The following is a 15,288-nucleotide window of genomic DNA, read 5'->3' on the forward strand; positions in this document are numbered from 1 at the left end:
CTCCTCTCGAACTTGAACGTAACTCATTAATAATGTCTAAAGTGTTTGAATCTGAAAAGAATTCGGCGATTAAAACTAAGTAAGAGAAGCCGACAGCGCAATTTTCCAGAGGGGCCAAAGCCACAAATCACGGCGCAAACGGCTAAAAACGCAGAAAAGTTGCGAGTTCACGATGCGAGCACCAAGTAATGATCAATGAGACTTCCCCGACGCTATTTTTCCTCTGTAAATCAAAAGTATGGTTTCGTTTCCTTCACGGTTATGATGTAAGTTTTCCTTCCACCTCTTGTAAAAGAATGTCCCGGTCGCTTTTACACGCTACTGATTCGATTTGAAAGGATCTATAATCGAACACACTTAGAGAAGCCCGGTTCGCGTAAACAGTGGCGAGGCGTGATAATCGACTATCGATAGTATCCCATTTGAAGCTATGGTAAAAGATCGATTATTAAGGTGTTCGTTGCGAACGCCCTCATAATCGATCTTTTTTCATAGGTTTGAATGGCATATCGATCGATACATCGCAAAGCACACCACGCCACTGCACGTAAATCTAATACTTGCTACTTAGGGAAATGACGAGTATTGATCTTGGACAATTCGGGAGAAGAACGCGGGGTGCCCGTGCTTTTTTCTAAAATACGCCGTAAAAAAGCGTTCCCTCACCTATTAGGAACTAACATAGAAGCTTTAATGTGAGGGACTGAAGCAAGAAAACCTGATAATTTAACATCTCTACGACTTTAAAAAATAAAAAAAGGCTATTTACGATCAGTATACAGATTGATAATCACATATAACCTTCACATATAACATAATCACATATAATCACACATTCAATGTGCAATAATTATTTTTCTAAACATATGCACAGCTTGAGTGTGGTTATTCACTTGAATTCCTCAAAGAATTTTGAGCTCCATTAATATATTTTCAGCAAAATTAATAAGATTCTACGCTAGGAATCTACATATATCAGAATGCGCCTGCTATAAATAGGATAAATTTTAATTTTAAGCCAAGAGATGGAACTCCAATTATTCCAATTTATTATTATTATATTTATTTATTTTTTTCCGAAATTCCAATTTATTTTTCTACAACTCAGGGGCTTTTGCTTTCATTGTATGGACAGATTTTAAGAACGATCATTTTCATTCGGTTTTTAGTCGTGTGTGTCGTTTCATCCGAATCCACAAGAATGCTATTTGTGAACATTACAGTTTATGCATCAGAACTTTGCTATCCGTTTCTTTCGATACTTCGTTTTCTTTTTCAGGGGCTGGGAAAAACTTTCTTTTCTTTATTCTAGCAGGTTCATCCGATAAAGTGTTGACTTTCCCGACGAGAAGTTGAGAGAGGCAGGAAGCGATAATTAAATCCCGTAAAAAGCGTGAAGGTACCCCCGAAAAACTTCAATCATTTGGGAGAACTTTCCTTTGAGCGCGACATTAATTTTTTAGACTACCCCCGCGGCGATAGGTTTCGGGAGGCATTTTCGATTTTTAATCAATGAAGGTAAGTGGAGGACAAGACTCCCCCATCCCCCCAAATAAGGAGAAAAAGCAGCATTTTCACTTATTTTACCGTCATCAAGGGAAAGAAAATTCAAACTCTTGAAAGTTTGGCGGGAGAGGGGTTGTCGGAAGAAGGTGCTACGGCCGGAAGTTTAATCCACATTAAATTACATTTAGGCTGACTTTTTTTGCACTGAGATGCGAGGCTTCTTCTATCTGCTGCCGTGCTGAGGAAAAACGCCGTATGAACCTTTATGCGTTGCCAAATTCCCTTTGATAAAACACGTATTTTCGGCTAAATTTACGAATATTCCTCTTCTAATTTATCACATAATTTTCCTCGCAATTTCAACTAAAGTCCCTGAAAATTTCAAGGAAAAATATTCATAAATTTCCTCAATAATAAACATTTCATCGAATAAAATTTGGCAACTATCGAATGTTCATACGGCGTTTTTCCTTAGCACGGCAGTCTACCGCTGCAACTTAGCCTGAAAAGATTCTCGAGGAGATAAACACCCAAATTAAACCTGTCAGGGGGAATCTCGCCTCGAATTTGCCTTGGAAAACTGTGCTCTCCCAGCGCTTTAATGGTGAATGCGCTCACTTGGATCGGCCGACTTCCCTCCTTCGGGAAAAAAACTGAGAAAAACTTCCGCGGCTACAAAACATTTACTCAGCGCACTCCCTAATTTTGCACTGGTACCGCCGTCATTTTTGTGCGCGCCCCTTTTCTCGGGCCGTGTTATTTATTCTTATTACACCTTCCCTTGAAGAAGGAATCATACAACTCTCCCCTAATTTTCTAATGAACTTGATTTCAGCCCCTTTTTTTCGAAATAAATTCGTTGCGAGTTGTTTACAACGCTTTTGCGAATTAATCACTTTTATCGGGTTTGAAAGCTCTCCCTCCGAACGCTGAGAAAAGCGAAACATAAATAAACGGTGAAAGTAAGAAGCGTATGGTAAAATATGAATTCCGAAATGTATACAATTTTATTGTAACTTGAAGATGATGAATGGAAATATTTACGTGATCCTCTAGCAATTGAATCGCATTCAGCAAAAAGGAACCAGCGCGATTTCGGTGTTTTCAAAATTATGCAACTTCTTCTTTCCTTTTAAACATACTCAATCTACGTACAGTATTAAAATTTACGCAGTTGTTTTCCTTTAAAATCAACAATTTTTTGGTAGGGAGCAAAAAATATTTGCTATTCTGAGAGATTTTTTACATAATTATGAAGAAGTAACTTTTTTACAACACTGTAATTGCGCTGGTTACTTTTTGCTAAATGTGATCTAATAAGTCACTCAACATAAGTGCGATAAACGGAAATGAACAGATCCGATTTTGTTCGTTCAAAGGTTCCTACTCATACGGCTTTTTCCCCTTTTTGAAAAAAGGATACAAATAGACTTCAATGAAATATTAAAATAATATTTTTCATCTTATCTCAAAGAAATAATTACAGATTTTAAAGTTTTCACATTGGTTTACGCATAAAAATAGGCCATGGAAAACTTGCAACGTCGCAAATGTAGGCATGAATGTTTTATACCTCACCGTCGGCGATAAGACAATGTGTAACTGCACATGCGCTCGAGTGAAATATCAGCGGTAATCGTGATCTTTCGCCATTGAGTCGAAGCGATAACGTCGAAGGCGCTCTGAGCAACTATTCCGCCTCAGAAGTATTGCACAGTATCAGATGAAAATGAAGGCGCACTGCCTTATGCAAATTGACTGGTATCGTTTACCGCTGCGCTGATAGAGTCATGATGCTCATACGGTATGTGGCCCCTGTTCGCTCAATTTTTAAAAAGCTTCATACCGTGTGGAATATTTTGACGGGAAACTTGACTTTCAACTCAAATTTTGAAAATTCAAAAATCCTAGATGGTAAATGTTGCATTAAATAATATCTCGGATTCTCGCCTCTTGTTCGATCGATTTTTGTGAAACTCGATGCCAGGTGGTACATTCATTTGAAAAAGTCGCATTTTTAGTCAAATTTTCAAAATTCAAAAATGTAAGATGGCGGAGGTGGCCTAAAATGCTATCTTAGAGCCTCCAAAATCATCCATTCTTGCAATCGAGATATCAATTTTATTTTTGTTCAGTTTCTAAATCGATGTGCTCTCAGCTGATTTAGACCTCGATATCGGCGTGCTCTTCAATTTTGTTGTGTTGAAACTAATTGTTTATTCATTTGAGTATTTATTTTTTTATTTCTTGGGTGTAAATGGCCTCCGATGTTAAGGCACCTCGTAAAAGTAAACTCATTCTACTACTACTACTACTGCTCATAATACGAGGGTTGGCTAAATCCTGCCGTGCAACGCAAAAACCGTCGCAGGGTTCCCACAGCAGTTACTGAGTAGAGAGGGCGCAATGGCGAGGCGTGTATGATCGATTATCGATATTTCCCTATTTGAAGGTATAGTAAAGAATCGATTATTAAGGTATTCGTTGGGAACACTCTGTTTATCGATCCATTCCCATAAGTTTAAATGGCAGATAAATCGATATATCGCAAAGGACACCACGCCACTGGCTCAACTCACAACTCTCGAAGTCTCGAGCATGACGACGCGACGCGCGACGCGGATACGCGGAGGAGTCGAACATTGCGTGCGGTATCAGTCGCAGTTGAAGGCGTTAATGCTTCCCTGGGTGATGCTAATGTGGCCCGAACCGACTACGCAAATTACCGAAGGCACTGCGCCAAAAACTTTCCCACCTTCGGGATTGATGTTTATCCCTTGACGTAATTACAATTGGAAACACTGCTGATATAAAATTGGACGGCTTCATCGTTCTTCGCTCATTCGTTGAGATATTGGATAGGTCATGGTTTGCGCAGTGGATTATTCCCCAACTATTGGTGAGGAAATTTGGTCGATACCTTGCTCAAATTAATCAAAATGGGATCAATTCGTCAAACGTTTTTTTTCTTTCTTTTTTTTTACTGAACTAAGTATGCAAGGCTGTTAAAAGTGGTTTATGACTTGAACGGTTTTCAGAGTTTGATGGAAGCATTCAGAAAAACAGATTTTTTTGAAATAGGATAAATTAACTCTTGGGTTAATTATAGTTGACAGATTGTCCAAATCTACCAATTTTCCCCTGTTACTTAATTTAAGAACGGTCGCTTATTTCGGGTTCTTGACTAACAATAAGCCATTTCCCGGACTTAATTCCGAAATTCGGTAATTTTTAAATAATCGGAACTTTTCCCGAATTTTCACCATTCATAGAATTTTCTCGGAATTTCGGGGCAGGGTGTCTACTAAAACAGGCTGGTCAAAAATAAGTACTTTTACAGTACTTTTTCAGTACATTCTCGAGAAATTCAGTACCTCCTCCAACAGAAAAATTCCGTACTTTTTCAGTACCTCCATTTGACGAAATTCGAAAAATTTCAAAAATTTGAAATTGCGACAAAAATGACAAAAAATTTTAAAAAAATCCGGACCTTTTTGCGGAATTTCCGCACTTTTTCAGTACTTCCGGACCGCCCTTAAAAAATCAGTGCTATTCCGGACTTGAATTCCGGACTTGTAGACACCCTGCACTTGAAAAAATTCAAGGCGGAATTCGCAAACTGGATTGACCGTCCAGTGATCAAGTCGAAGAAGGGTGGATTACGCGGATCGTCAGAAAATTTCAAAAATTTGAAATTGCGACAAAATTTTAAATGACAAAAAATTTGAAAAAAATTCCGGACCTTTAGGCGGAATTTCCGCACTTTTCCAGTACTTCCGGACCGCCCTTAAAAAATCAGTGCTATTTCCGGACTTATAGACATTCTGCAGGCGGGATTCGCAAACTGGATTGGCCGTCCAGTGATCAAGTCGAAGAAGGGCGGATTAAGCGGATCGTCGGGCGAGTCCGGGCACCTCGCGAATTCGCGATTAGAGATAAGCGGTAAGGAGTGGGCGGGGGTGGCTTACCTTGATGCCTTGATACCTTTTGGTCACTTTTACCGATTAGTCGATCAAATTAATTGATTTCTTGATCAATTTGATGATCTTTGGAAGTGAATCCGGGCGTATTCCGGAATGATTTCCCGAACATTTTGAAAAAATCGGAATGTTTCTCGGAACTTCGGCAAATCACAATAATTCCGGGAACCCCAGAATTTTTGGTAAAATAGAATGACAGCACTGGACTTAGCAGTGCGAAATCCACTTTAAAAAATTCAAGGCGGGATTCGCAAACTGGATTGACCGTCCAGTGATCCAGTCGAAGAAGGGCGGATTAAGCGGATCTTGGGGCGAGTCCGGGCACCTCGCGAATCCGCGATTAGAGATAAGCGTTGCGGGGTGGGCGGGGGTGGCTTACCTTGATGCAGTCTTCCTTCTCGTCGTGGAGGGAGTAGGAGGGCGGGGAGCTGTAGTCGGGCGCGGGGATCGTCATCGTCATCGGGAGCGGGGGTTGCACCTCCGGCGAGGGCTTGATGAACTCGATCCGCCCGCCCTCCACGCAGATGTTGGGCGCCAAGTACGGCGAGTCCCCGCCAGGGAGCGTCCCGTTGCAGCTCGGCGCCGTCGGCCTCTTCACCGAGTCGCTAGAGTACGCTCGCAGCCCCGTTTTCTCCTCTTCCAGAGGGTGGATTTGCCTAAAGGGAACAGAAAAAAATCACATTATATTAGTTCCAACTCGCTTTGATTTGGAGTTTTGTTTGCACGAGACAAAGCAGTGACGGAGGTGGCTTCAGAGTGAATTGGAGGGGTGGGGGCATGGCCTGATGTTGAGTGAAGGGTTTGGGGTCGATACCCTCCAGAGAAAGGGGGGTCCAGGGGGTCCCCCGGAAAACTTCCAAAAATGGACGCGTTACAGGACAGCCCATCAGCTTGCAATTATTGGTCGCAGCCCTTTCAGGGATTGCTAGGCACGCAATACTTAGTTTCATGCTTGATTTGGTGTTGCACGACAAGCAGTGTCGGAGGTGGCTCCAGAGCAGTGTTCGAAACTCACAAGCGCCAACGCGCCAAATGCGCCTCAGAAATCGGTCACGGCGCCTAAAAAATGAAAGCTCTGCGCCATCGTGGCCCCTAAAACTAGCGCCCCCCCCCCCCCCCAAAAAAAAATCCTAGTTTTTCTGTTTGGTAATTTTTCGAAATTTCCCCAAGTAACAGCTAATAGTTCTGGAACCCTTGCGTCTAACTTGTCACTAAATGTGCCCGTGATACATGGGCAAAAAGTCAATTTGGCCCCTAAAAAATCTTCAGTGGCCCCTGAAAAATTTTCAATGGCCCCTAAAAATTGAGCTTGATGCGCCACATGGCTCCTGAAACTCTAAGGTGAGTTTCGAACACTGCTCCAGAGTGAGTTGGAATGGGGACATTTGCTGATGTTGAGTGAAGGGTTTGGGAGCGATATCCCCCAGAGCAAGGGGTGTCCAGGGGGTCTCCCCGGAAAACTTCCAAAAAATAGCCCCTCCAAGATTGGATTTAAAGCAATTTTATCATACAATTTGTGCATAATTTGAAATTTGAAAATTGACACATAATGAGAGGCCCAGGCCCACCCCTGGATCTGCCACTGGTACAGAATAATCAGGGTTGCCACAATTTCTTGATCTTTAAATTCCCTGACTTTCCCTGATTTTTCCTTTTCCACTATTTGCTACTGACTACTTTTTGCTTTTTCCTGACTCCAAAATTGTCCAATTCCCTGACTTTTCCTGACTTTCAAACAAAATTACCACGTTCTTTTTTTTCTCGTGAAATATGCGATTTTCTCCTAAATTTTGGACACAATTTCCTTGTTTACAGATCAAATAATAGATAAAGGCATTCAGTAGCAGGTCAAAAGATGACGAGCCTTAAAATGGCTAGGAGGATAAACAGTTGAGAGATCAGTACTGTTTTAATAAATAGTAGATGTATCCGAAAATCTCCGATTTTCCGGTCGTCACAAGTTCCCATACTTTCCTTGATTTTCTCTATTTTCCAGACTGCCGGCAATAAAATGCAAAGAAAAATTGCATATTTTTTTTTCATTTGAGGCGCTTTTCGGTACAAGGGCGCAGGAGACTTCCAATGCTGTAAGTTCTCTAATTGAAAGTAACTTATCCATGTTCAGTTCTGCTATGAATGTTGACCTGAATCTACTCTGAGTTTTCCCTCGCTGTTGTAAGGAGGGAACTCTACTGTGAATGAACTTCGACTGCCACAAACGCTTTGAAAAATTGCACTATCTTTGCAACATTGTAAGCCTCATACGCCCTTACACCGAAAAAGTCTTAAATTCTAGCACAATCAATGTCAACGTGAGGAGCCCCTTCGATTAGTTAGTAGGCAACATGCACAACACTCTGCTGCGGTAAAAATACGCCGCAAAAATTCGGTATGTAAACTCCTACCATATAATTGCAGTTCATTGTGACCTGTGCTACTCAAAATAAAGACTTTTACATCCTATGAGCAAATCATTCAAAAAAGAATCCACGTAACACTCGAAAACAATCCAAAGTCTAAGTTCAAAGTTTATCGAAACAATGCCACTAGAGAGCGCAGTATTACGGCTGGGCTTCCTAACCGGGTCGTTAGAGTACGCTGTGAGTCCTTAGGGGGTGTATTTGCCTGCCGAAAAGAGGGAATGCTCCGGTTATGTTTCTCGGCCATCGATCTGCGGCACTGACTCCCATTCAAGGTTATGGGGATGCAAGGCCCATGGGCATTCTGCCCCAGCTGGGCCGCGACATTTGCAACTTGCAGCACTCCAGCCAACCCCAAAACCCCTTTGCCAAATTGAGTTTTCGTCAGCTGTTGCCTGTTGTTCGGTTCCGTTACTCGATAGCTTGCACTATTCCTCAAATTAACGTTGCTCATATGGACTGCATTTTGCAATTTGGAATTATAAATTCTGGCTCTTCTGGAAAAAACACTCATGTGCACAGGGAAACTAATGGCACATACGTCGTTTTTAAACCGGGCTAGAATTTATAGTTCCAAATTGCAAAATCTAGTCCATATAAAAGAACGTAACTAAGTTTAAATTTTGCGATATTTTCCTTCGTAAGTTGTGCTTTTACTTGGATTGAAAATTGCAATCATTATTGCTCTCATGACGCGAGGAAAAAAGAATGATCATGAGTATGTCATAACTAGAACGAGGGAAGGGGTGACGTAAGGGGGATCCGGGGCCTCCCTTAGAAATGTTTTAAACTTTTGAAGCCTCAAGCATAATTCATACATTTCCTAGTGGTCCATTATGCTGTCGAACTGTCACGTTCTTTTTTTTTCCGACGTTGGATTAATTCAAATCGACCTTTTTTCCGGTGTTCAGACAAAAATTATCTTCAACATAATACGAGTCAAGTATACACAACTTCGAATGGTAAATTCGCTTAGCTCAGGTAGACAAGGTCTACGAAAGGTGTCGCGTCGCCCGTAGCTCGTCTATCGATGAATGGGTTGCGATTCATAACTGCTGACAAAGTACAGCTCATTTTCACAGAAATATAAGGCGCTGAAAGACAAAAATGCATTTAATTCCCAACAAAGACGCTCAGAGACTTTCAATGAATAGGGTTTGTTATTTACCTCGTATGGAAGAGCCTGGTATCAACGAGTAAAATGTGCTGGTGATATTCATTCTAAAAATTAATTACAAAGAGACTAACAAGGGAGCGTTCAGATGGACAAAGATTAACTTACTATCTAATGAATGTATCGTAAATTTTAAGCAGAGCACCCAATATTAAAACTCATAAATCTCTTTTCTCTCGATGTTGTTCTCAGGAGATTATTTGTGCAAGTGCTATAATTTCTATAAAGATGTTGATAAAAAGTAATTATTTGTCAAAACGACCAGTTTTTCTTTGCTTTAACTTCATGTAAAAGGGAGGGGGGGGGTCGTAAGAGAATGAGAACAAACTGCAAAAAGACCAAGAGAAAAATAGACACACATTTTCAGCCTTTAACGAGAAGAGAGAGAGCGAGATAGAAAGAAGAGCCGATTTTCTCTGTAAAATCAACTTAATAAGAGAACTAGAAATAATCATGACTTTCAACAGTTGTAGACATTTTCGCAACCAAAACGTGTTTTTCACTGGGGAAAAAAATTGAATTGAACTTCACGACATATTGCGATTCCCTTCACGAAAGAAAGTAACTACAATTAAATGTTGCCAAATTTCCTCTCGCAAATTGCATCTTTACCAGGAGAATTAAGGGCATTTCTAACTGAAATTTCACTGATTTTTTTCTCTAATTCGATGCCAAAATAAAAAAAAATTTTTAACAGAAATTGAACACGTAGTTCTTGTAAAAAATTGTATAGTTGGAGCCAATTTTGCAACTTTGGAATAGAGTTACGTTCCTTCGTGCGAAAAACGACGATATGACGCTGATTGGTTCGATTTTTTCTTGCACCTTACTTCAATAATAAAAATTAGCTGCTTTCAGTTTTATTCATAAAAAAAAAAGTTGTCCGATTTCAAATATACTTAGTTTACAGCGAGCAAGAGAGGTCAATCAACGTTGCAATCGGCATAGAAGTAACTGATACTCCTACACGTCTACAGACATAAATATTGAGACAGTGGAGAAAACCACACTGAAAATGTTTATGTTCCCATCGATACATTATTCAGCTCAAGACGGAGAGATTTGTAATCATTTCTTTTTTCCAAAAACTGACAAAATTTTCCGACGAGACGAGTAAAGAGGAAAACTAAACACTGCTCAAATTTCGGAGGAACAGCAGAAAAAAATCAATGACATGAATCGGAGCGAGCGACGGTATCAAGTGACGACAAACAATAGTACATGGGGGCGTTCGACCTCTGGAAAACAACTAGGAAAAAGATAAAAAAAGAACTCGGGCACACACACCAACGAAATCCTTGTGCTTATCAGATCAGATTGAATTGAGCGGAAATGCACGCATTATCACTCCTCATTGAAGTCCTGTGCACCCATTTTTCATGAGATTAGAGAGAAAAAAAACTAACAGACCGTGACAATTATTCAGAATTAAAAAGTCCACATGCTACCTCATCAAAATTTTATTTTAAGACCATCAAGAATTAACTCCTCAGAAAGAGATCAGCGATTGTATAGTCTTCATTGAAATCAGTCAATTTAAACCCACCATTTTCGTGAAGGAAACCATATCAAATTATGCATCTGTGTCATATAGTCGCACTTTTAAAATGACTTCGGTTGAAGAAAAAAAGAAACATCAAAGAAAAGAAAAGAAGTACACGTGAGAAAAATATGAATACAATAGTATCCGATTGTTGATCATTTAGCGTGAAGCGCAATGTAGAATAAACAGCTTGCGAGGTTAATGACCCTGGATATGACTTAATAAAGTTTCATCTACAGGATGTGACAAGGAACTTTACAGCGACAAGTTGAAAGAAAAACTGAAATTCAATCCTACGATCGGTTCTCTCGTAAATATTAAAATAATTAATGCAGAACTATTATGGAAAAAACAAAAAAAAAGAAGCTCTGTACTGCCGTGCTAGGTAAAAACGCCGTATGAGCATTTGAATGTTGCCAAATTTCCTCTCAGGAAATATCTATTGTTGAAGAGAGTTATAATTATTTGTCCTTTACGTTTCCAGACTTTTTAGATCAAAGCTCGAACAAAATCCTCCAACGGATCGGAGGGAAAATATTCACAAATTTTCCTGAAAATTCGTTGTTTTTCGAAGGAAATTTGGCAACACCTGATGGCTCATACGGCGTTTCTCCTTAGCACGGCAGTGTACATCTCTTTTCATTGGCGGCGCTTAAGTGAAGCGACACGAAGTGTGAGATTCTGCGCCTCCTAGTGGCGTGGCGTGAATGATCGATTATCAATATTTTTCCATTTAAGCTATGGGAAAGAATCGATTAATAAGGTGTTCGCTGCGAACACCCTGTTTATCGATCCTTTTCCATAGGTTTAAATGGCATAACAATCGATATATCGCAAAGCACTGCTCCGGGCGTTCCGGGGGGCGAGGCCGGTTTTTAATTGAAAACGTCTTACCTTCGTTGCACTAATGAATAATGCAAACACTTTCTAGGCATAGTTGATTGGGTTGCAAGTACTCGCCCTCACCTACACTTATCGTGGAAAGCGCTGGAGTCTTTAAGCTTTTAAGTTCCTGAGCCGGTGAAATCCGAGGATCTTCGACGCTTACAACAAACTGCACTCCAGCATTTAATTTTATACAAAACTTCCCCGCGTGACTCTAATTCCAACTATGCACAAATTTAATGAATGAAGAAATAGCTAAACGTGTTCAGGTTTTAAAAAAGTCGAAACGTTATGCCACAAGCTTGATAGATTTTTAATTCATGAAAACAGGTGGGAACATTGAAAGCTGAATACAACGGGATGTAATTTTGTACTTTTTTCTTTTTGTATGTGTCGTACTGGGTGGTTTTAAAATTTGAGTTTTCAATAATTCTGCGGCAAAGTTAAAGTTGTCCTTATGTAAACAACTCCTGAGTGATAGAGTTGTAAAATAGTATAGGGTGACAGGATTTCTCTAATTTCAAAATTCCCTAATTGTAAGTTTTCTTTGATTTATGAAGAGCTTCTACTGGAAAATTTCTCGACTTTTCTGGGGTTTTTTTTCTACATGATTCTTCATTAAAACGCTTTACACAAAGAGGATTTAAGGAGATATCTCTGAGTATTCAACCAATCTAAAAATTTGAGTATTTACTTGCTGTACATGTAAAATTCGCCGACTAGGCATGCAAAAGCTATGAGAAATATTGAAATTTTTCGGCCAAAAAGAAAAAGAAAAAGAAAACCTTCAAGGGTCTACAATACAATATCCTGACGTTTCAGGATTGGGCAAAACCTAACTTTTCTAGGTTAACAATGACTTTTCAAAAACTTGTCACCCTGTTTAAAACTTCTTTTTTTTCACAAACTAGTTTTCTCGTAAATAGTGTTGCACCAAACACCGTATCTCTTGAAGAGAAAATTTGGGTCCCAACGAGCTTTTTCCCACCGAATTAAAATTTCCAGTTTTCTTGATTTCAACGCCCGTTGGCTAAAAATTCCAGAGTACTGTTTATTTTTCTTTTCTCATTTTTCTTTTTTTTTGCAACTGCCAGTTTGCTGCTTTGACGCGCACTGGAAAAAAAACACATTGGGTCTAGAGTCCAGACTCTTAAAAACGTCGACAAGAAAAAATACTCTTAATTCAATCAGATTTAAGCTTAAATCAAGAACCAAGCCTCTTAATTTGAGCAGATTTCCTTTTGATTTAAGCTTAAATCTGATTGAATCAAGAGTCCTTTTTCTTGTCAATGTTTTCAAGAGTCTAGACTCTAGATCCAATGTTTTGTTTTTTTTTTTTTTTTTTTTTTTTTCCAGTGTAGTCTTTTCGTAACTAGTGTTGCACCAAACAGCGTATCTCTTTAAGGGGAAATTTGGAACCCAACGAGCTTATTCCCGCACTGAATTAAGATTTCCAGTTTTCTAGATTTCAACGCACTTTGGCTAAAAATTCCTACTTACTGTCTTTTTTTCTCTTCTTACTTTTCTTTTTTTGCAACTGCCAGTTCGTTGCTTTGACGCGGTTATTGGCTACTAGCCCCGAACCCAAACGAGCGGTCAAAGCTCGCAAATACCTCGGCCTATTATGTAAACGACTCCATTGTGGAGCTTTCGTTCGTGGGCTGCGAGTGGCATAAACGTCAATTTCATGGGAGTCGAGTCAAGTCTTCCCTCCGCTCTCGTCTTTTCGTCGCAGGTATAAATCTTGCCGGCAACCAAGTGTTTAATCAAGTTGTTTATTTACTAGTAGTTCATCAACTAGATTAGTGGCCTTAAGCTCGTTGGCCCGCAACCCGTCAAACACTTCAAAGACGCCGCCGAGCACCGTTACCAGATGGGTGGCAAAAAACTAGCACTTTAAGAGAACATTAACACGCCATTATCACCTTTTGGAATGCGATCTTTTCTTATTTGGACCGAGTTAACGAAATGCATTAAGTTTGAGGGTTTATTAATGTTTGTTAAATGTTAGGTTTAACGACTGTTATCACCTTCAAAATATTTTGTTCTCGACTTTGAATTTTAGAAAGGGAAAAATGTATAACTTGTTGAATTCAAAACTATAATTATAACATTTTTTTTTCTATTTCTTTTCTGTTCTCCATGCTTCTAATTTTCTCCGTATTATTCTAAATATTTTTCAAGAGAAATGTACGGTTAAAGTGCTTTTGGATAATTCTGAAAAAAAGACAATTTAGACAATTTTTAGCGACGTTGTCATGAGTATATGCTGTTTGGTTTGAAAGGTCATTTAGCTTCTTTTAATTTTAAAAGTTTTTGACTTTCTCTTGACTTATCAAAGTTTTTGAACAAAAAGTTTTGTGACTTGGTGAAAATTCTGAGAATGAAACTGCTTTTCAGGTAATATATTTGGTGCGAATTTCGACGTCCGTACCTCTGTTGACATGATGATGCACGAGGTCAAAAATTGTGAAAAGTTTCATCACACGAAAATAGGTTTTTTTTGCGAAGCAAAATTTCCTCGTTTTGCACGGTTGATGAACATTTTTTGGAGATCCAGAGTTTTTTTCATGGATTTTCAAGGACTTATCAAAAGGAGTTTTTCCAGACTGTGCCCTAAGTTGACGCGGAAGCAGATGCAATTTCCAATCACATTTTCCTCGAAATTACGTTCTTTAAACTATAAACTATATACCTATATATTTTTTTCAATTTCGTTTAACATTTTTGGGCGTTTTATATGACAGAATGTTCATAAAAACTCCTCTGAAAATAAATGCTAAACATCATAATTCCAGTTTTTCGGCACTAAGAATTCTGTTTCCATGGGAGGCCGAATGTCACTGGAAAAAAAACACATTGGATCTAGAGTCCAGACTCTTAAAAACATCGACAGAAAAAATACTCTTGATTCAATCAGATTTAAGCTTAAATCAAGAACCAAGCCTCTTAATTTAAGCAGATTTCCTTTTGATTTAAGCTTAAATCTGATTGAATCAAGAGTCCTTTTTCTTGTCAATGTTTTCAAAAGTCTGGACTCTAGATCCAATGTGTTTTTTTTCCAGTGATTCATTAAATATCAACATGCCATGTAGTTGGTGGTGGCAACCCTGAGAAACTTGAGTGATTTAAATCCACCATAAATTTTAACCCATTCAAGCTATCGCTATCCCTTCTTCATTTTTCAGTTCAAACAGGCAACCTCGCTCCGTCATAACAACGGTCCAACTGTTTACTCCATCCCTGGATAACAGTCTATTGCAGACACGCTCCGAGCGTTAGACATTGGAACCTTTTTAGACGGAACGGAGATGACCACACGTTTTGTTTGCTCTAAGTCTGAGAATGAAACATGCTTTTAAGCGACTTCAACGACGCACAGTGGATTAAGTCAATGGGGGAGGTCGGACAAAATTTGGAAACTTTAAAAGCTCATAACTCCGTTCACACGAAACTTTGAGGCTCTAAAAGTGATGTTCCACTGGTTTTCTCGTAAAATTTTCTTCTAGATGCACCCCTTAAAATTTTTAAATGTGACGAATTAAACATCAAACTTTGCAGTTTTAATTAAACATTTCATGCCCGACTTCTTTGATTGACTCAATCCACCGTGCGACGAATCTTCGAAACGACGGGTACGGTTTCAAAAAGCTGGGTGTACGGAGCCACGGCGCTGTTGACATTGTTTTGTGGATGTTTTCGGATTGATGTTAGTTCATCGACCAAGATTACTTGACCTCGGGAAGAGACTCGCATGCAAGCGTTTTACCAATCTTCTAA

General features: G+C 39.3%; 1 protein-coding gene across 1 annotated transcript in view; it reads right to left on the reverse strand.

Moving 5' to 3' along the window:
* LOC109032592 (uncharacterized) overlaps positions 1 to 15,288 on the reverse strand; it is a 215,295-nt gene that overhangs the window by 54,444 nt on the left and 145,563 nt on the right. The window contains exon 3 of the mRNA XM_019044808.2: positions 5,866 to 6,142. Within this exon, the coding sequence (XP_018900353.2) occupies positions 5,866 to 6,142 (277 nt within the window). The remainder of the gene's footprint in view (positions 1 to 5,865; positions 6,143 to 15,288) is intronic.

Source organism: Bemisia tabaci, chromosome 8 (assembly GCF_918797505.1).
Source record: "Bemisia tabaci chromosome 8, PGI_BMITA_v3".
Taxonomy (NCBI): Eukaryota; Metazoa; Arthropoda; class Insecta; order Hemiptera; family Aleyrodidae; genus Bemisia; species Bemisia tabaci.